General features: G+C 36.1%; 1 protein-coding gene across 8 annotated transcripts in view; it reads left to right on the top strand.

Moving 5' to 3' along the window:
- CFAP44 (cilia and flagella associated protein 44) overlaps positions 1-20798 on the top strand; it is a 118173-nt gene that overhangs the window by 57620 nt on the left and 39755 nt on the right. For 5 of the 8 annotated variants that reach the window (XM_019981280.2, XM_070788003.1, XM_070787998.1 and 2 more), the window contains 9 exons: positions 4546-4691; positions 5275-5545; positions 8413-8468; positions 8637-8799; positions 10320-10450; positions 13521-13717; positions 16745-16919; positions 17067-17244; positions 19947-20447. In XM_019981280.2, coding sequence (XP_019836839.2) covers positions 4546-4691; positions 5275-5545; positions 8413-8468; positions 8637-8799; positions 10320-10450; positions 13521-13717; positions 16745-16919; positions 17067-17244; positions 19947-20447 — 1818 coding nt within the window. Of the gene's footprint in view, positions 1-4545; positions 4692-5274; positions 5546-8412; positions 8469-8636; positions 8800-10319; positions 10451-13520; positions 13718-16744; positions 16920-17066; positions 17245-19946; positions 20448-20798 lie in introns of those variants that run through there. The other 3 variants (XM_070788011.1, XM_070788008.1, XM_070788031.1) reach the window with 3 other exon arrangements.

Genomic DNA, 20798 nt, shown 5'->3' with positions numbered 1-20798 from the left:
TCCATTGCTCCTTTATAGGAAAACTTCTTGAAAGAGTTGTGTGTAATCATTGGCTTAATTTCTTCATCTCCTGTTTGGTCTTTAACCCATTCCAGTTGGGGTTTTATCTTCACGATTTCACATCATCAAAGATTTCCATACTGTAAAGCCCAGTGGCCACTTCTCTGTCCATTTGGCCTCTCAGAAGCATGTGATAGAGTTGACCTACCATCTTTCTTAAAGCATTTTTTTGGGGGGCCTGGCTTCTATGACACCACTTTCTGCTGGCCAGGCCACTCCTTTTTAGCTTCTCTTGCTGGCTTCTTATTTGTTGAACTAGCTTTTAACTTTGAAGAACTTGAGGATGTTCAAGTTCTTGGGCAGCCTCCTTCTTGCTAGATGATTTCATCTAGTCCCATGGCTTTAAATATCAATTATATGTCAGCAAATCTCATGTTTATCTCTAGTCTTGACCTCTCCTCTCATATTCAGCCTTGAACATCCAACTTGACATCTCTACTTGGCACCTCAAAATGAACATGTTCAAAATAGAACTTTAAAAATCACACTTTCCCTGGACAAACTTGCTCCATCTCCATCTCAGTAAATGGAACAACCATCCACCCAGTTTCTAAGCCAAAACTCAGAGCTGTTGATGATTCTTCTTTTTCCTTTACATTTCATATTCTTATTTTGAAGTATATCTTTTGTAAGCAGCGCAAAGTTAGGCTTTTTCTTTTTAATCCTGTAGTAAAATCTTTATTTTAATAGAATGCTGTATCCATTTACATTTAATGTAGTGACTAATATATTTTAGATTAAAGCTACTGTCCTATTATTTCTATTTATCACATCAATTTCAGTTATATGTTCCCCTTTTTACCTTCTATCAGATAATTAGGTAGTTTCCCACCCCACCCCCCCAATTTTCCTCCTCTATTATACTTTTTTTTTTTTTTTTACTATTTTTAGTGGTGACTCTAAAGATCATAATATATACCCTTATTTTAATATGCATGCTCAGTTACTTCAGTCCTGTCTGACTCTTTGTGGTCCTGTGTACCATAGCTATGAAATCAAAAGATGCTTGCTCCTTGGAAGAAAAGCTATGAGAACCTTAGACAGCATATTAAAAAAGCAGAGACATTAATTTGCTAACAAAGGTCCATCTAGTCAAAGCTATGGTTTTTCCATTAGTCATGTATGAATATGAGAGTTGGACTAGAAAGAAAGCTGAGCACTGAAGAATTGATGCTTTTGAACTGTGGTGTTATAGAAGACTCTTGAGAGTCCCTTAGGCTGCAAGGAGATGAAACTTGTCTATCCTGAAGGAAATCAGTCCTAAATATTCATTGGAAGGACTGATGTTGAAGCTGAAACTCCAATACTTTGGCCACCAGATGCAAAGAACTGACTCATTGGAAAAGACCCTGATGCTGGGAAAGATTGGAGGTGGGAGGAGAAGGGGACGACAAAGAATGAGATGATTGGATGGCATCACTGACTCGATGGACATGAATTTGAGCAAGCTCTGGGAGTTGGTGAAGGACAAGGAAGCCTGACATGCTACAGTCCATGGGTTGCAGAGTCAGACATGACTGAGTGACTGAACTGAACTGTACCAAAGCCCTCCAGGTTCCTTTGTTCATGGGACTCTTCAGGCAATAATACCAGAGTGGGTTGCTATTCCCTTCTCCAGGGCATCTTTCCAAACCAGGGATTGAACCTCTGTCTCTTATGTCTCCTGCCTTGGCAGGTGGGTTCTTTACCACTAGCACCACCTTTGAAACCCATAATTTCACATAAATTTATTCTTTTACTAGCTCTAGAGAAAAAAAGATCTTTGTATGTTTAATGCTGTGTATCCTCCCCCACACCTCATTGTCAAATTATTTATATACACACACACATATATATATGTATATATGAGTTTGGGGTTTTTTTTTGCCTTATTGTGCCTATTTTGCCTTTAAATGTTTTTTATTTCTTCTGTATATTTTCTTTTCAAAACTATATTTTTATCATCTTTTGTCTTCCATTCTACCATCTACATCTTTTTATTGTTCTTTATTTGTAATCTTATGCATCTTTCTTTCTCATTGCTTTGAAGATTTTGTGTTAAAATGTGTAAATTCTTTATTTTTTTATTCATGTATAGTTTTACAATATTGTGCCAATCTCTGGCTATACAACAAAATGACTTGGTTATATACATATAGATATTCCTTTAAGAAAATTCTTTTGCTCTTATGGTTTATCACAGGATATTGAATATAGTTCCTTGGGCTATAAAGTAGGACCATGTTTGTTTATCCATCTGTAACAGTTTACATCTGCTAATCCTACACTCTCAGCCCTTCCCACCCCAGTCCCCTTGGCAACCGCAAGTATGTTCTCTATGTCTATGAGTGTTTCTGTTTTGTAGATAAGTTCATTTGTTTCATATTTTAGACTCCACATATTAGTGATATAGTATGGTATTTATTTTTCTCTTTTTGAGTTAACTTCACTTAGTATCATAAGCCCTAGTTGCATCCATGTTGCTGCAGATGGCATTATTTCATTTTTTTTTATGGCTGAGTAGCATTCTATTGCACATGTGTACTTCATCTTCTTTATCCATCCATCTGTTAATGGACATTTAGGTTGTTTCCATGTTTTGGCTAATGAATAGTGCTGTTATGAGCATAAGGTTGCATGTATCTTTTTGAATTATGGTTTTGTCTGGACATACATATGCCCAAGAGTGGGAATGTTGAATCATACAGCAGTTCTATTTTTAGTCTTCATTGTAAATTTGAATTTTATTTCTCTAATTAGTGATATTAAGCATCTTTTCATGTGCCTGCTGGCCATCTATATGTCTTCTTTGCAGAAATGTCTATTAAAGTCTTCTGCCCATTTTTTGATTGGGTTGTTTGTTTTTCTGTGTGAAGTTGTATGAGCTGTTTGTATATTTTGGAGAGTAAGCCCCTGTCTTGTCACATTGTTTGCAAATATTTTCTCCTATTCCATAGACTGACTTTTTGTTGTTGTTGTTTTTATATGGTTTCCTTTGCTGTGCAAAAGCTTGTGAGTCTGATTAGGTTCCATTTGTTTTCATTATTATTATTTTTTTTTTTACTTCTATTGTGTTGGGAGACTGACCTAAGAAAACATTGGTATCATTTATGTCACAGAATGTTTTGCTTATGTGCTCTTCTAGGAGTTTTATGAAATTCATGTTAAAAGGTATAAATTCTTCATATATCTTGCTTGTGGGTCACTGGCATTTCTTGCACTTTAACACATTTTTATTCAGTTTTAGAAAAGTTTCAGACATTTAAATATGGACTGTTTCTAGTCCATATTTTTGGTCTTGTGGAATTCCAATTTTATGTATATTAATCCTTATTATTACGCCTCATACAGATCTTACACTCCTTTTTAAAAATTTTTACATCTTTATTTTCTCTCTCCTGCCTTAGTCTATTTTTTTTCTGATCCTGTTTCACTTTCATAACTCTAGCTTTGGCTGTGTCTAATTGTTTTTAAACCAATCTATTGAATTCTAATTTCTGTCATTTTATTTTTCAGTTCTAGAATTTTCATTTTTCCCATTATCTACTTTTTCATAGATCCTAGTTGACTTCTAAATTTTTCTGCCTTCTAAAGTCCTTAAATATATTAATCATAGTTATTTTGGAGTCCATTTTGGAAACACCTCTATCAATATTTCTTATAATTTTGTTTCTTGGCTCTGTTTTTTTCTCTTGATTTTCAGTCAAGACTTTGTTAATACACTTAGTTGCTTTTTTGCTTTCTTTTTAGTTGAATGCTAGACTTTATGAAAAACTGTAGCATCAACTTGAGTCTCTGTATATTGCTATTATCACCTGGAAATTGATTTTCAGTTCTGGAAAGCAACTAGAAATCCTAGGTCAGTTTCATCCAGTCAGTGATTGAGATGACTTGAAATTAGGTTTTACTTTCTGCGAGGGCCAGTCTCTTTCTAGTTTCTTCATACATGTGGGATATAGTGCTTTGGGATTGCAACAGAAAGCCCAGTGGAAGGTGTGTTTACAATGGCTCCTTCTTTTTGGAGGACCCTGGGAATTCTTTGCCTTTTTCTAAGCCCATGAGACTACAGATTGCTCTGCTCAGCTTCTTAATTTCTCAGCTTCCATTTTCAAGATTAGCAATTGCTTTAGGGAGAAAAAAAATGTCCTAGACTGGAAATCTCTAAAAACCATGATCTACAAAACTCTATTGTTAAATACTACTTATACTGAATAATCCTTGAAATAAAATGGAATTCAGTATGTAGACAGAAGTGATATCTCTCTTGTGTTTTAAGTGGGAACAAATCATTGTAAGGTATTTTATTTTTATAATTGTATGGCTGAATATAAATGAATAATAGACATGCTTTATAAAACTTATCTATAATCATAGAAATTATATAAAATATATGTTTTAAGACATCTGTTGTATGTGTTAAAGTTTGAAATTATCAAAAACTCCTCATGTGGTCACATGTGTCTTATCTTCAGGTACTATATTCTATGTGGTTTCACTCTTTTCTAGGGTGGCTATGATTCTGGTTTTCTGTATCACTGTGAATTCCCCTCAGATGACAAAAGCAGTGATAACACAGTAAGGAAAGATGAACCTTTTGATTTCCGTCTTCTTGAGGATACAGAGGATAATCCCATCACAACTATCACTTTCAGGTGACCAGAATTTCAGGATTCTTAAAAAAAAAAACTGTATCCCATTATTGTCTGTTTTTTCCATCATGAGTATTACCATTTCTAAAGACTGTCCAAATGGAGGAATACTCAATGTTTAGTTAAATCAAATGACTGAAGTAGAGTCAAAGCTAATCCTGAAACTACTTCAACCTTTTTATCAAACATTCTGTCAGAATATATTACACAATTGAATTGTATCAATTTTCTTTTTGTTACTTAGGAGGATGCTACTGCGTAGTCAGATAGCAAAAGTTCCAGGTTACAGTGATTCTGGAGAAATCACAAATTGAATAACTGAGAATTAAGCATATATGCTGATCATTCTTTTAAACCAAAATATAATAGCTCCAGATTTTAAATTGTCTTTTTCTCCTTCTACCCTTTTGTATTAATTTACTAGAGCTGCCATAGTTTTTTAGGGCTTCAGCATCTGAATTTTGTGGGGACACAATTTACTCCATAACATCTTTGTTGTTAAAACATTAGCCATTTGTTGATTAATTTAAAATTAAACATTTTCAGATTAATATGAAAAACAATGTACTTTGCTTGTGTTTCATAGTATTAACCAAGAAATGATGTTTTGTGGAATGCAAAATGGAGCGATTCGAGTATATATCCTAAGTAAGAATGATTCTTCATTGACCAGCATGGAGGACTACTGGCATTTCAATATGCATGACAATAATTATGGACGTGTTAATGCCATCTCTACTAGCTTTGATGACCGGTTCTTGGTGACTGCTGGCGCAGATAGTAATATCTTTGTTTTCAACATTTTTTCTGAGTTTGAGTTAAAGAAAGTTGTGAAAGCCAAAGTGCCATCTCCCAGGGTATGTAACTGACTAATAACAGTAACAGCAACTTTGTTTTAATGTTTTGGTGTTAAAATGTTCACATTCACTTAAAGATGAATTTGGATATAAATACCTTACAGTCTAATCTTCCTACCAGTATTATAATTTGGCCTTTCTGGTGTCTCTATGATCAAATAATATGATCAAAGATATTGAATTCACTTTATTACTTTAGTTATTTGATATATTATTTAAAGATATAGAAGTCCCTCAAGTAAAAAGACTATTAATTCTTCTGTCTCCATCACTTTGCAAAGTTTTGTTTTCAGGATGCAGTTTTTTTTCAGATATATTTTGCTTTCTATTTATTCATTCACTCATTGAAGAGGCATATGTGGGATGTATACCATAATTTGTACCTTTGAAAGGGGTTGTAAAAATATTATCATCTTTACTATTAGAATGTGACAGTATTATCAAAGAGTCAAATTATTGTATTCTTAAAAAGAATGCATTACTGACTTTGTAAAGAAGATTGAAGGTTTGGATCCCCAAATTATATACCTTTACCCTATCACAAGACCTAAATTTTCTGTTATCAAAGTGATTCCTTTGGCTAAAATCACTAATAACTGTTAGAATTGCTTGTAAAGAATGAGTTGTATTCGACCAAAGTTAAAACTCCTGTGAACACATCAGCTTCCTGTTTAACAGGTAGCCCACTTCAAAAGAACATGCAGAGAAAGTAGGGAAGATTTGAGCAGGTAAATTTTCATTTCTATTAACTGCAGCAAAATTTGGAGAGTGAACTGTTGTCAAAAGAGATCCAGCTCAGGAAGAGAAAATTTCCAGAAGACAAAATAGATGAACAAGATGAAAATCTTTATCTTTCTACTTAGTACCAACTCTCCATGGAAACCCATACTGAATAGAAAAAATCCATTCCACATTTTTATAAAGGTCTCCTTTTATTTATGACTGCAATTTATGCATAAAATATTATGACTTATGTTTAAGTCTCTGAAGCAGCCTTTAAGAAGGCAAAATCAGAAAGAATTGAATATGCAAAGTAAAAAAATTAAGCTCTGCACCAGTCTGAGTTTCTTAACATATTTTAGAATCACTGGGGAGCTCTTAAAAGTATAGATGCCTGAGCCCATCCAAGAGGAATTAGGTCAGAATCTCAGAAAGTGAGTCCCAGGCATTAGTACAGATCTTCTTCAACCTATGATGCATTGGGGTTGTGTCCTGATAAGCCCATCATAAATTGAAAATATCTTAGGTTGAAAATGCATTTAATACATCTAAGCTACTTAATATCACAGCTTAGCCTAGCCTAACTTAAACGTGCTTAGAACACTTACATTGGTGTACGGTTGGGCAAAATCATCTACCATGAAGCCTATTTTATAATAAAGTGTTGACTATATCATATAATTTGGTGACTGCTGTACTGAAGTGAATATAATGGTTTTGTGGGTACAGCCAGTGGTGAGGGTACCAGTTGTTTACCCTTGTGGTTGGGTGGCTGCAGCAGCCGCCAGCATTGTGAAGGAGGATCCACTGCGTGTCCTTTGCCAGGAAAAGGTCAAAATTCCAAACTTGAAGTATGCTTTCTGCAAAATGCATATTGCTTTTGCACCATCATTAAGTCAAATAAATAGTCATTAAGTTGACCATCTTAAATGGTCATTAAGTTGACCATCATAAGTCAGAGACCATCTGTATTTTTTAAAACTTGCCTCTTCCCCAGCCCCAACAGTTCTAGAGTGCAGTCAGGATTAAGAAAAATTAGCAGGTGTTTGGAACTCTTTGGAAGCACATCTGTTTAACTTATTTGCTGTAAACAGGAGATGGTTGGCTGTTATTAGTATCGTCTTGCAAATTGCAACTGATATTGGAGAAGCAAGGGGCTTAGCTCCGAGAAATAAAAAAACAAAGTTCAGTCAAGTTCTGTCCTAAATGATTAATAGTAACTAAAATGTATTAGCCATCCCTTGTCTCTGACATTAGTCGTGACCTTATGACTTCACTTTATGAAAGTTATAGATCTTGTCTTACATAAATGTACGTTTATATTTTATGTGTATCAAGACTAGCACTTAAAAACCAACTTGATCAAAAGAGAATCATTATTTCTTTACAACAAATGACAGCAAAATAAAGACCCTATGTGGTATGAAAGAGAATAGAAAATAAGTTCAATTTTACTTAAGAACAGGTTAGCTAGAAAACTAGGACTTTTTGTTTCATTCACTGGGTCATAAATCCTTTTCAGCAACCTAAGACATTTTTCAGCACAGAACCTGTATTTTTAAAACAAAGTACTTTCAAGTGATTTACTTCATAGTACTTCTTAATTTAAGCTTCCTTTCTAAAGGAGAGTCATACTTCTGATTTCATATCCTTCTCAAGGAGAGGGATTATATTATTCTGTGTATTTCCCACTGAATGTTTGCGATAAGGTCAAGTGAAACACTTAAAATTTTTAAAATATATGTATTTGAAGTTTTTCTTTGTATACGCATGAGGTATTTTGAAGGAACTCAAAACATGTATGAAAGGAATATGCTTTAAAAAGAAGTATTTGAAAATAAATGACCTTGAGGATTTCTTTTGCTGTATTTTTGTTAGTAACACATGAATATCAATAATTCCTATTTGGAAGGGGAATGTGATGATATTAACATTTTGCGTACTTGGGATTGGGTTTCTTTTTCTACTTACCCCTTTAACTGAAGTAAAAACAAATATAAGTTTTTTTCCCTAGTTTATTTTTTTGTGAAAGTACTTTCCAGGCCTCCAACTGTTAGAAGAGAAAACCCCTTGATTTACTACTTACTAAGTCTTTTAAGGGAAATATATGATTTAAAGGGGCTAACCTTTCATTCCTTCTCCTACAGTTTGGAATAGAAACAGAGCCAATTCCAGAAGATATTGAAGATCCTAAAGCCTACAGGTATGAGAATTTTTGATCAATACATACTAGGTCTGGGCTTTTGCAAACTACATCAACATTTTAACAAAGTTGACCAAGCTGAATGAATTTCCAAATTATTAAGTACTAGTTTTCTTTTTGCTATTTCTATATTAAAGGTATGTTATCTTTTAAAATTTCTATTTTCAGTATTGAGAATGCCAGAAGAAAAAGAGAACATGACAAGTTAATGAAAGAAGTAGAAGAAATCAAGGCTGGAAAGAGAGAACGGATCAAAGCTTTAAGGAATCAATTACAGAAACTACTACAGATGAATGAAGAATTACCCAAACATATGCAGTTTAAACGGACAGTAAGCCTCAAATAAATTTGATTTTAATTTTAACATATGTTGTTTCTGAATTGAGACTGCTATTTGACCAAGCAGAACACTTAAACCCGTCTTTAAATTTCCCTTGCCTGGCCGGTCAGTGTTTTAACAACTAAACTACTGTAGAACTTGTCACACAAGTTGGTTTGGATGTAGATGAGTCTCTTTGTACAAAGTTTACTTCTGGATTTAGCTACTTCATATGCTTTTGGTAATAAGATAAATATAAATTTGAATCTGGTTATCAATCATTATCATACCTAACCAAGTTATCCAACCAAGTGTTGGATAGGCACATACTATGTAATTTGATTCTCTGTGATTTCTTTTGTATAATTCACCAGCTCTATTGGAAAGATAAAAACTGGTTCATCTACAAAGTTGCTAAAAAATATTTGCAGCTATGGGGACAGTCACCAAATTAAGCTGATTTTTTATTAAATTTTTCTCTTGTGCCTTATTGACAACCCCTTCTGAGCCACCAGGGAAGCCCAAAAAAGCTTCTCGGTGTGACCCAAATAGGATAACCACTTCTATCTGCTAGTAATATTTTCCCCCATTTTTGTTATCTTAAATGGAATTACTATCAAGAACCTAGTCAAATAAAAGCTCAGAATTTATTTTCTTGACTATACCCATGGATTACCCAGTCCTATAATTCTAGAAGCACTTAGCCAATTTCATTAAAAAAAAAAAAAATTGGTGAAATCACATTGATAAACTCATATTGGCGAAAAGACCAACTTAATGGTTAAAAGATGTTTGTTATGGTACTAATAAAAGGATTGACACTTGCAGAATATGGGTGACTTAGTCCAAAATAAAGAACAACTGGGGCAAGTTCTGTGGCTGAGCATTTTACATACATCGTTACTAGAAGCACCAACACATCTGGAAAAAATAATTACTTGTAATTTAGTGTGAATGAGGGCCCTGTTATTTTTCCAGGAGTGAAGTAAAGAAACACGAGGTCCCTAAGTATCCTCATGGGGGAAATGGCCCCTTTGGTGAAGAATATTCAAGCCTGACTCGGTTTTATCAGCAAGTCGCCAAACACATTATGGCCTTTCCTAGGTGGGGTCACATGGGAGGGGAGGTTCAGCTGATGAACATGTGCCATGAACTTCTGCCCTGTGCACAGCTAGTTGTGTAATAGTAGCTACTTCGGGGTAGAGGGAGTTCTTTTTTTTTTTTTTTAAATTTGGTACACTCTGCAAATGTTCTGTTAACATTCATTGTTTTTTATTGTGGGACTAATCTTTCAAGATGTAACTCTGTTTTCATCATTGTTAATTATTTCTGAGAACTTTTCTCCATATTTTGTGACAGTAAAATCAAAGTCTGCGGTTTCTAGAATCAGAGAGTTTATGATATGTAGGAGAGAGTTATGTGGCATGGAATGGAGGACAAACCTTAAATGTCTATATTTATGTATGAAATAGGATTGCTAAAGTCCATTGGTAACAGTACCCATTTTGGTGAACAAGTCTACTTATCTTCAGGATTTTGATCTAGATTCCAAAATTCGTGCTGAGATTGGCAGGAAAACAGCTAATAAAATTCAACGAGTGGAAAAGGAATTGGCTTGGGAAAAGGAGAAACACCAGCTTGGTCTAAAGAAGCTACAGAATAGGTAGGATCCATATTTCCTTCAAGTCAAGATGTTTATGAACAGATATTTGAATAAAGTAGTTTCCAGTGGTTTTATGGAAGTGGTCAAATAGTTGGTCTCCTATAGTACCTACTAATGCCTAAAACTCTGGTAATTCTCTCGTCACTGCTGCTATCTCCCTGAGCTCATTCCTTTCTCGTTTAAATATGCAAAATTTTTACAAACCAAATTATGTCATATGTATTTGTTTTTGGTTTTTGACAAATTATTTATCTTATATTTAATTAACACAGTATGTATGTGTGCATGCTCAGTCGAGCGTAACTCTTTGCAACCCCATGGACTGTAGTCCGCTGGCCCAGGCAAGTATACTGGAAGGGGTTGCCATTCCCTTCTGTAGGGGATCTTCCCAACCCAGGGATCAAACTCACGTCTCCTGCATTGAAGACAGATTCTTTACCACTAAATCACCCAGGAAGCATCAAAAATAAAATAGAGGCAGAGGACTTGTAATGAAAGATGACAACTTCCTATCTGATTCCTCTCATGCATTAATGTGACTTCCCAGAGGAGACTGCTTTTTCTTTCTGCCTTTTTAAGATATAATTTACATACATAAATGCTTAAATCTCAATACATTTTTGTAGATACATAAACACAAATATCCACCACCTAGAGTAAGAACATTTGTAGCACTCCAGAAAGTTCCCTTGTGTCTTCCTCCCAGTATTTACTCTCCAGAGACAAATGTTTATCACCATAGATTAGTTGTGTCTGTGAACTTTCATATATATGTAAAGCTTCAGTATGAACTCTCTTGTATCTGGCTTTTTTATGCAGTATCATGCCTAAGATTATCCATATTGATGCAGGTAGCAGTTTTCATTACTTTGAAATATTCTATTCAATGGTTATACTACAATTTATTCATCTGTTTAACTGCTGATGGATATTTGAGTTGTTTCTATTTTGGGCTACAGTGAATAATACTGTTATGAACATTCTTGTGTATATGCCTTTTGGTTGACATAAGCAGTTTTTTTTTCCTCTAGATTTATCTATTTGTGGCTGTGCTGGATCTTACTGTGTGCAGGCTTTCTCCAGCTCCAATGAGCAGGCTTCCGTGGTGGCTCAGTGGTAAAGAATCTGCCTGCCACTGCAGGGGACACAGGTTCAATTGCTGATCCGGGAAGATCCCGCATGCTGCGGGACAACTAAGCCCTGTGCCACTATTGCTGAATCAGCACTCTAGGGGCTGAGACCTGCAAGTATTGTGCTTACATGCCGCAGCTACTGAGGCCTCCATGCCTAGACCCATGCTTAGCACTTATTTCAGTTTGCTTGTTGATATAACACTCCAAACCTTCTGTCTTTATATGGAATTCTCTCTGTCTCTTCAGATATATTTCCTCTGTGCTCGTCCAAATTTCCTCTTTTTATAAGGATACCAGTCATGTTGGATGAGGATCCACCCTAATGATCTCATTTTAACTTGATTACCTCTGTCAAGACTTTATTTTCAGATAAGGTCATATTCTGAGCCACCTGGGATGGTTAGGACTTCAACATATTCTTTTTAGGTGACACAGTTCAACCTGTAACACTCATGCTTGCCATCACTGGGCAGTGTCAGATCTTTGCATTTCAGTTATTCTGTAGTAGTGTGTCAGTGTGATTTAAATTGACATTTCCTGGGTGAGTGACAACTTTCACTCCCATTTCAAATACTTATTGGTTATTTGTATATTCTCTTTCATTAGATGTTTGTTCAAGTCTTTTGCTCATTTAAAACTTGGGTTGTGGTAGTCATATTCTGGATGAGACTTTTGTCGTATATATGACACATGTATATAGTGACATATCTGTGCATGCATGTGTACATGCATGCATGTAAGATATCTTGCTCTACGCTGTAGCTTGTCTTTTCATCCTTACTATAGTGTCTTTTTGAACAGAAGTTTTTAATTTTGACAAAGTTCAGTTTACTGGTGTTTTTCTTTTCACTTTATCAACAGTTTCACCAACTTAAAAAAAAAAGTTTATTTGGCTGTGCCGCATCTTAGTTGCAGCATGTGGGATCTAGTTCTCTGGCCAGGGATCAAATCTGAGCCCTCTGCATTGGGAGTGTGAAGTCTTAGCCACTGGGCCACCAGGAAAGTCCCTATATTTTCACTAACTTTTTATGGTTAGTGCTTTTACGGTGATTAAGGATTCTTGGCCTTTTTCCAGTTTGTGAAATAATCCTCCATTTTCTTCTAGAAGCTCTACTGTTTTGCCATTTTCTGTCTTGGATAATTTTTGTGGGTGCTGTAAGAGAGATCAAGTGTCTTTTGTCTCTGTATTGATATCCAGTTGACCTACTATCGTTTGCTGATAGGTACATTCTTTCCTCACTAGATTGTAGTGATGCTTTTTTCAAAAGTCAGGTAACCATTATGTTGAATCTATAAATCAACTTAGATGCAACCGAGATTTTAAAGGAATGATTACATAAATTAATTACATCCTAAAGTTAAAAGATGAGGAAATGTGAACTGCTGCCAAAAAATAGCAACAATGAAATTGATGAAGAACTTTTAAAAGATAAATCTCTGTAGGCTATAAGAGGAAGGTGAACCAGAAAGTAGTATGAATTCCTGAGCTTAATGTTTTTGTAGAGAAAATAGGGTAATATATGATATACATTTATCATCTCCCCATCTATTATCTATCATAACTATATGAAATATGTATTATTTTGTATATGTACTATATGAGATAATAGGAAAATGAATTGCACTTCCTCAGAGTTTAATATGATCCACTTACCATAAACTGCAGTCTGTTTGAAAATTTTGACTCTTCTACATACTAGCAAAACCATGGTATGTTGTTAATAATGAGATGTTTAGTATTTTCATGAGAAAATTCTACTTTAAGAGCTATTCAACTTCCACTACATCCTTCTTGGTATATACATGGTTGAATTTTGGACTCAACATGATATAATGGTATTGTTTATCAGTATGTACATTGTGATCTTATTTTATTGTGTAATAATTGTGTAGCATGATTGAAATGGTGACCATTACAAGTACTTATTTTCCCCCAGATTTCGTGATTCATTGGAAAGCGATATTATTGTAGTTCATGCCATTCAGAGTGATCACAAGATATCCTCCTATAGGCTTGTGAAACCCTCTAAGTACTCCAAAACCAAACGGGCAAGTCAATCAGAGAGAAGACCAAGCAAATTTGAGAGGTTTGAAAAAGAAGGAACTGGAAGAAAGGATAGCCAGAGAGATACAGGTAACATAAATGACAAGAAGGCTTTTGAGTCCATATTTATCAAAATTTCAAAATTGAATTCTTTTTGTGAGCAGAACCTTTTGATTCCCAGTCATGTGACTAAGGGTGGATAAGAGCACCAAATACTACTGATTTCTTGTTTCCCTTGTCCAACTGTTCTTAAATCTAGGATTTTCCCAGATGCTAGTTTTCCTAGGAAGTGTATGTTCCCAGACTCCTGGGCCGCACCCCAGATTGTAGGGCTAGAACACAACTCACTCTTTTCTAAGGACATAAACAGAATGAAGAGCTGAGAATACAGGTGTGAAAATAAATCTCTAATCCCTGCCTCCTGTGACTGCCCACAGGGTGACTGGGGTGAGAAGAAGCAAGACAGGAATTCTGGGAGCAGATGTGGAGAGCCTAATCAAGGGTAAAGGGCACTGCAACCTGGCCAGATGTAGGCTAGAGCCCATGATTCAGTACTGACATTATTACTGTTTCACACTCTTCATTGAGAAACATTTAATGGCTTCTTTCTGCTTCTAGGATAACTTCTGAAACCCTTATCACATATTTAATCCTTCTGCAACATATCTCTATTTTATCCCCAATAGTGTCTTCTCATACTGCTTGATTGGCACATTTAGCTTATTGTCCTGCTTGCTGCTTCCTAATTATGTCTGAAACGTCCACATGCAGGTTCCTAATGAAGTGACCAATTCACTCCTCTCCTCTCTGAATTCTACCATTTTGGGGGGATCCAGATCAAATTATACTTTTATTTTTTATTGATGTATAGTTGATTTACAGTGTGTGTTAGTTTCAGGTGTACAGCAAAGTGATTGTTCACACACACACACACACACACACACACACGCATATGTTCGTTAATCAGATTCTTTTCCCTTGTAGGTTATTACAAAGGTTGAGAATAGTACCTGTGCTATGCAGTGGGTCTTTGTTGGTTATTTATTTTATATATACGAAATACACTTTAATTATCAAATCTTTCTGTGGCCACCCAGGGCATATTTAACTTATTTTTCCACAGTACCATATATTTGAAATATGAAATAAAATGGTAACCATGCATATTATTTAACATTTTTCATGTATATCTAAAGTGTTATCTCTATGTAGCTTGAACAAAAATTGAGTAATTCCTCTAGTAGGTACTTATAACTGATAAAACCAATAGTATTATTTTAATTAATTGTTACTGAAGTATAATTGACCTAGAGAACTGTGTTAGTTCCAGGTTACAATATAGTGATTCCATATTTCTATACAGCACAAAATGATCACCATGGTAGGTCTAGTTATTATCTGTTACCATACAAAGTTATTACTACATTATTGACTGTTTCCTGTGGTGTCCATTTCATCCCCCTGGCTCATTTATTTTGTAAGTGGAAGTTTGCACCTCTTAATCTCCCTCACCTATTTCATCCTTCGACCCCTTCCTCTCTGGCAACCAGCTATTTGTTTTCTGTATTATGAGTCTATTTCTGTTTTGTTATGTTTATTCATTTGTTTTGATTTTTTAGGCTCCACATATAAGAGAAATCATACAGTATTTGTTTTTCTTGTCTTATTTCAGTCAGCGCAACACTCTCTAGGTCATCCATGTTGTCACAAATGAAAATATTTTATTCTTTTTTTATGACTGAGTAATGTTCTATTGTGTGTGTATACCTCATATTCTTTATCCATTCACCTATCAATGAACACTTAGTTTGCTTCTATATCTTGGCTGTTGTAAATCATACTGCAATGAACATAAGGGTGCGTATATCTTTTTGTGTTAGTGGAACTTTTTCCCTTGGAAAAATACCCAAAAGTGGAATCCTGGATCATCATATGGTAGTTCTGTTTTTAATTCTTGAGGAATCTCCTGCACCAACTTAGATTCCTACCAACAGTACACAAGTGTTCCTTTTTCTCTGTCTCCTCACCAACACTTGTTATTTGTCATCATTTTGATAATAGCCATTCTGGCAGGTATAAGGTGATATCTCATTGTGGTTTTGATTTGCATTTCCCTCATGACTGGGCTTCCCTGGTGACTTAGACGGTAAAGAATCTGCCTGCAATGCAGGAGACCCGGGTTCAGTCCCTGGGTTGAGAAGATCCTCTGGAGGAGGAAATGAAATAATACTCCAGTATTATTGCCTGGAAAATCCCATGGACAGAGAAGCCTGACAGGCTACAGTCCATGGGATCGCAAAGAGTCGGACAAAGCTGAATGACTAACACCCTCCCTGATGACTAGTAATGTTGAACATCTTTTCATGTGTCTGTGATAAAGCCATTAATTTTAAGTTCTAGATTTGTGCGTTTCTGACCAGTTTTTAAATTGGCTGCAGACCACTACAGTTGATATATATCACCTCAAATTACACATCAAATATGACTCACTTGCTGTTTTCTTCCTCCATCATCATGTTACAGAACTCTTTCCCAGCTTCCCAGTATCTACCACTAGTCTGTTATTCATGATCATGTTCTTTACTTCTTTAATATATGTCTTATGTCACCAGTTTTTTAAAAAATAAATTTCTAAGGAGTAAAAATTGTGATTTATATCTCTTTATTTTGGTGTTCTAAAGTACTTATTGCTAAGTCATTTCAGTCGTGTCCGACTCTGTGCGACCCCATAGACAGCAACCCACCAGGCTCCCCCGTCCCTGGGATTCTCAGGCAAGAACACTGGAGTGGGTTGCCATTTCCTTCTCCAATGCATGAAAGTGAAAAGTGAAAGGGAAGTCGCTCAGTTGTGTCCAACCCTCAGCGACCCCATGGACTGCAGCCTTCCAGGCTCCTCCATCCATGGGATTTTCCAGGCAAGAGTACTGGAGTGGGGTGCCATTGCCTTCTCCGAAAGTACTTATGGTGGGGTTTAATTCATAGTGATTGCTTAATATACACCATAACTATGGATTCGGTATATTCTTGGATTTTTAAAATGTGGCAGATTGAAAACAATATTTGAGTTTTGCTTGATATTCCATAAAGATTGAAAACAATTGTTGGCTCTCTGTATAGGTGGAAGTATTAGTGTGCCAGAAGAATCAGTCATAGAGAAAGGGAAGAAATTTCGGCCTAAAACCCTAAGTGAAATTATGGTGGAAAATCAAATTGAGAAAACAAGGAAACTTATATTAAAAGCTGAAAGGGCCCAAATGAAGATTCAGCAACGAAAAAAAGAATGGGAGGAACTGTAAGTTTTTTTTTAATCTGAAATTGCACCACAGACTCAGAATTATGCTTTTGCTTTACGATTGAATTTGATTCTATACCTAGAATAAAGTAGAAAAGTTAGAGTTTATTTTTATGTTTATGGCTGTGTTTTCGGTTTTTCTGATAGGTACAAAAGTAAACCTGATGATGACTATGAAGATCCCAAAGATGTTCAGGCCATCAAAGAGGCCCAGTTATTTATGGGAGACTTTAATTTGAAGACAGCTGCAGACTATAAGATACCTGAACACATGAGAATAAATGCTGCCAAGAAGGAGGAGGAACTGGGATACCTAGACTCTATGGTACTTACCCGTAGTTTTTATGACAATGAGACATTCCTTTTTTTAAAAAAAAATTCTGCTAAGACCACCCATTTTGTTATCTGATCCATAAAGATATATAATCTTGGAAAAGGCCTGCATCATTTTCCTAGAGTAATGCCCATTTTTACACATGAGGAAATTGAGTCCTTAAAGATAAGAGATTTATCCATGATTATTAACATCACAGAACCAGTGTTCAAATTAGTTTTTTGGTTCAATACCAGTTTCATGGGTGAAAGCAATATATTTTATGGACTTTGAACCTCTGAAATTCAAACACATCCTTATTGGATATTGTTTTTGGCTGCTGTGGACTACCAGAAACTTAGGAAAAGAGGCTACTGTGGTTAGCCTTTGTTTGAAGGACTTGCAGACTTTGTAGATGACTCAATACTAAACAATTAATATATTCCATTTTGATTCTCTCTGCATTCTTTCAAACTGCTTCTAGTCATCCTGATCTCTCATATCTGTTTTTGTACTAAAGTTTCCTCTCCCTGTCATAGTAATTACTTACTTTGAATTGACAAGTGACTTTTCACATTCAGAGGCTCAAAAGGCATCTGAGCTAATATTTTGAGGAGACTTTTGAATATGGTCACCTAGTATGACTCTGCACATTGCGCATTTCAAGGCATCACATTGGAAAGAGTGCCAAGTCATACCACAGATATGATACATTTGAATATTTTATAATTTTCTGAAAAATGGAAGTAAAGTATCTTGAGGAAGGAGTGTCTCTTTCAATTTCACCGAAGATGCTGTACTTACCAGCATCAAATATTCAATAGCCACAGGTAAATTTTCATAGCTCATAACTATATTTTTCTGATCAAATGGACATTTTTAACATTTTATTAGTGACTGTTTGGATTGTTTTTCTAGCTGTTTGTCTAAGGAAATTCCTGTTTCCACTATCGTGTGTCATCCTTTCTTATAGAGAAATGTTTTTTCAACCACAATTTGCCAGTCAGCCAACCTGAAATGTCATGGTCCAGCTAGAGGTGATGGACAGGTGTGATGGACAGGTGTGATGTCCTGAACTGAACTGCACTATACTGAAATCTATTTTATTAAAGTAATAGCATTAAATAATGTAGAATACACTAGTGCACAGGTCAGAAGATCAGAGTTCTCTTCCACTTAATCTCTGCCATTTAGTAGTTCTATAAACTTGGCTAGTCATGTAAAGCTCCCAAAGCCTCAGTTGTGTTGTCTATTAAAAACAAATAGTATTTCTACCAATGAACAACAATAAGACAAGACATGTCTAGTCTTCTTTAGAGAGTTAATGAGCAGTCATTCTTTTTTAAAAAAATTAATTTATTTTTTATTGAAATATGATTGCTTTGTAAGTCATTCTTATCATGGTTAAATTCAAAGTCATTGAAAAGTATCAAGCATTTTATTTATTAAAAAAATTTTTTGGTGGCACCAGACATGTGCCATGCCATGCCATGCCATAGACATGGCATATTGGATCTTAATTCTCCGACCAGGAATCTAACCCACATCCCCTGCCTTGGAAGCGTGGAGTCTTAACCACTGGACCACCAGGGAAGTCCCTCCTCAAACATGTTAGAAATGGTATATTATACATCCCCCTCCCTGTGGCTAGTATTTAGTTTGTGAGATATTTGGAAAACTAGAAAAAGAAGCTTGGTATGTAAATAGGGCTCCTCAAAGACATCGGCCTTACAGGCATCAGGCTGGTTTGGGTTTGTTCTTCTCAGCTTAATTTCAATCCTCCAGGTACTTCAGATGTGGCCCCAACTCACCCAAGGGCTGGATTTTGACTTTAAATCTTAATGCTTTAAAGGTTTATTCTTAAGTATGTAAAACATGTCCTCTATTTTATTGCAATAGCTTGTAAATACATTGTAAGTTTTATAAGACTACTTGAAGAAGTGCCTTTTGATGTTTAATTTTTGTTAACCTGAATATTTATGCAAAGTTACTCTTAATAGCTTTGGGGCCATCTGATTGCCTAACTGCACACAGGAGTAGGGCTGCATGTGATTATAGGCTCTGGTAAACACATTTAAGAAAGACAGACTGGGGAGGGGACTGGCGGCGAGGAAGCACCTGTGGCACCAGGGAGCGGAAGCAGGGGTGTAGCCTGGCTTAGATAAATGGAGAAGGAACCAAGGAAGAATCCAGGAATGTCTTGGTGTGGCGTGATACTGAAATTCAGAATCATGACCTTGCCTGCACAAGGAGTTACAGACATTACGTGGCCAAAATACAGAATCAAAACAGGTTAAATTGTAGTTTGATACAAGGTGGATACCCCTGAGTCTAAGCCCATGGGACCTGAGTTAGGATGTTACTCGTGTGTTCCTAACCAAAGGATGACCTTCCCCCTCCTGGGATCTGGCTGAGTACAGGGCTCAAGAAGGACTTCTGTGAGTAGTGGGACGAGGACAGGGGAACTCAGCCTGATAAGCCAGTTGGGGGACACCAGAGGTCATATCCAGACTGTCTCCCCCTTATGGAGAGATGAAATAGGGAAAAGCCTAACCATCAGAGAAAATAACCTGGTAGTGAATAGGAATGATCAGAAAGATTTTTTTCTCAAATTTTTCTAGGCATACCAGTCAAGGGACAAAAATCAAGTCATGTTTCAGACTGCCCTTTGTGGCTGAGTTGTCATTTCACTTCCCTCCTGTTCCTTTTCTCAGGCCTATTCAAAGAAAATGCACATGAACAAGAGCATCGTCTCTCTTCGAGACCTTAAGGTGGCTGTCATCGAGGAAATACAGTGTCTGGTCCAAGAACTGAAGAACATTCAGTCGACTCTTCCCGTATTCAAGCACCTGCCCATTCCCCAGGTCCCTCAGATATACCCAGAAGAAGTTCCAGAAAAGAGATTTCAGTATGATGATGAAACCCTCCTAGCTTTTAAGCAACAGCAGGTGAAAAGTCAGGATGAAAAGGCCCACCAGGTGGGACAGACAGCATTGGCAGGCTCAGCTGGAGGCTTCCTCAGACTCTCTTCTGGAAAGGAGCGGAATTTAACGACACGTGATTCGTTGTCTAGAGCATCAAAAGCATCAGCATTCAGTCTGGACCTTCCAAAGTTCACAGAATTTGAAAAAGCAGATCCAACTGACGTGGAGCTGGAGATTATGAAGAGGGAGGAGATCAAACACGTGTACATGCAACAGTATTTGATCAACCGGGTAAGAAATGCGACTGCTTATTTAAAGCTGAAAGACGGAAGAGCTAGATCTAGATTCTTACTTATTTTTAACTTCTCTACATTAACCTCTTCCTAAACTCTGACCAGTCAACTCACTGATAGTTTGGCTTCCCTCCCCATCCCTGGACTTGTGAAAATCATTCTGTTCTGCCCAGAACTTTGGAGCTTATCAACTTTTTGAAAAGCTAGGAATCAAGGGCAAATCCATGTTAATTGGTATCTAAAGTCACGCTAAGGAAGTGATGGAGCAGCTTTCAGATGATGGCTGGAGCATGATTTAAAACCTTCCAGTGAAAGTGAGGCACCATCTGCCTTTCACCCCTGGTCTTTC

The sequence above is a fragment of the Bos indicus genome, chromosome 1 (genome assembly GCF_029378745.1).
Source record: "Bos indicus isolate NIAB-ARS_2022 breed Sahiwal x Tharparkar chromosome 1, NIAB-ARS_B.indTharparkar_mat_pri_1.0, whole genome shotgun sequence".
Classification (NCBI taxonomy): domain Eukaryota; kingdom Metazoa; phylum Chordata; class Mammalia; order Artiodactyla; family Bovidae; genus Bos; species Bos indicus.
This window is presented reverse-complemented; position numbering and strand designations above follow the sequence as displayed.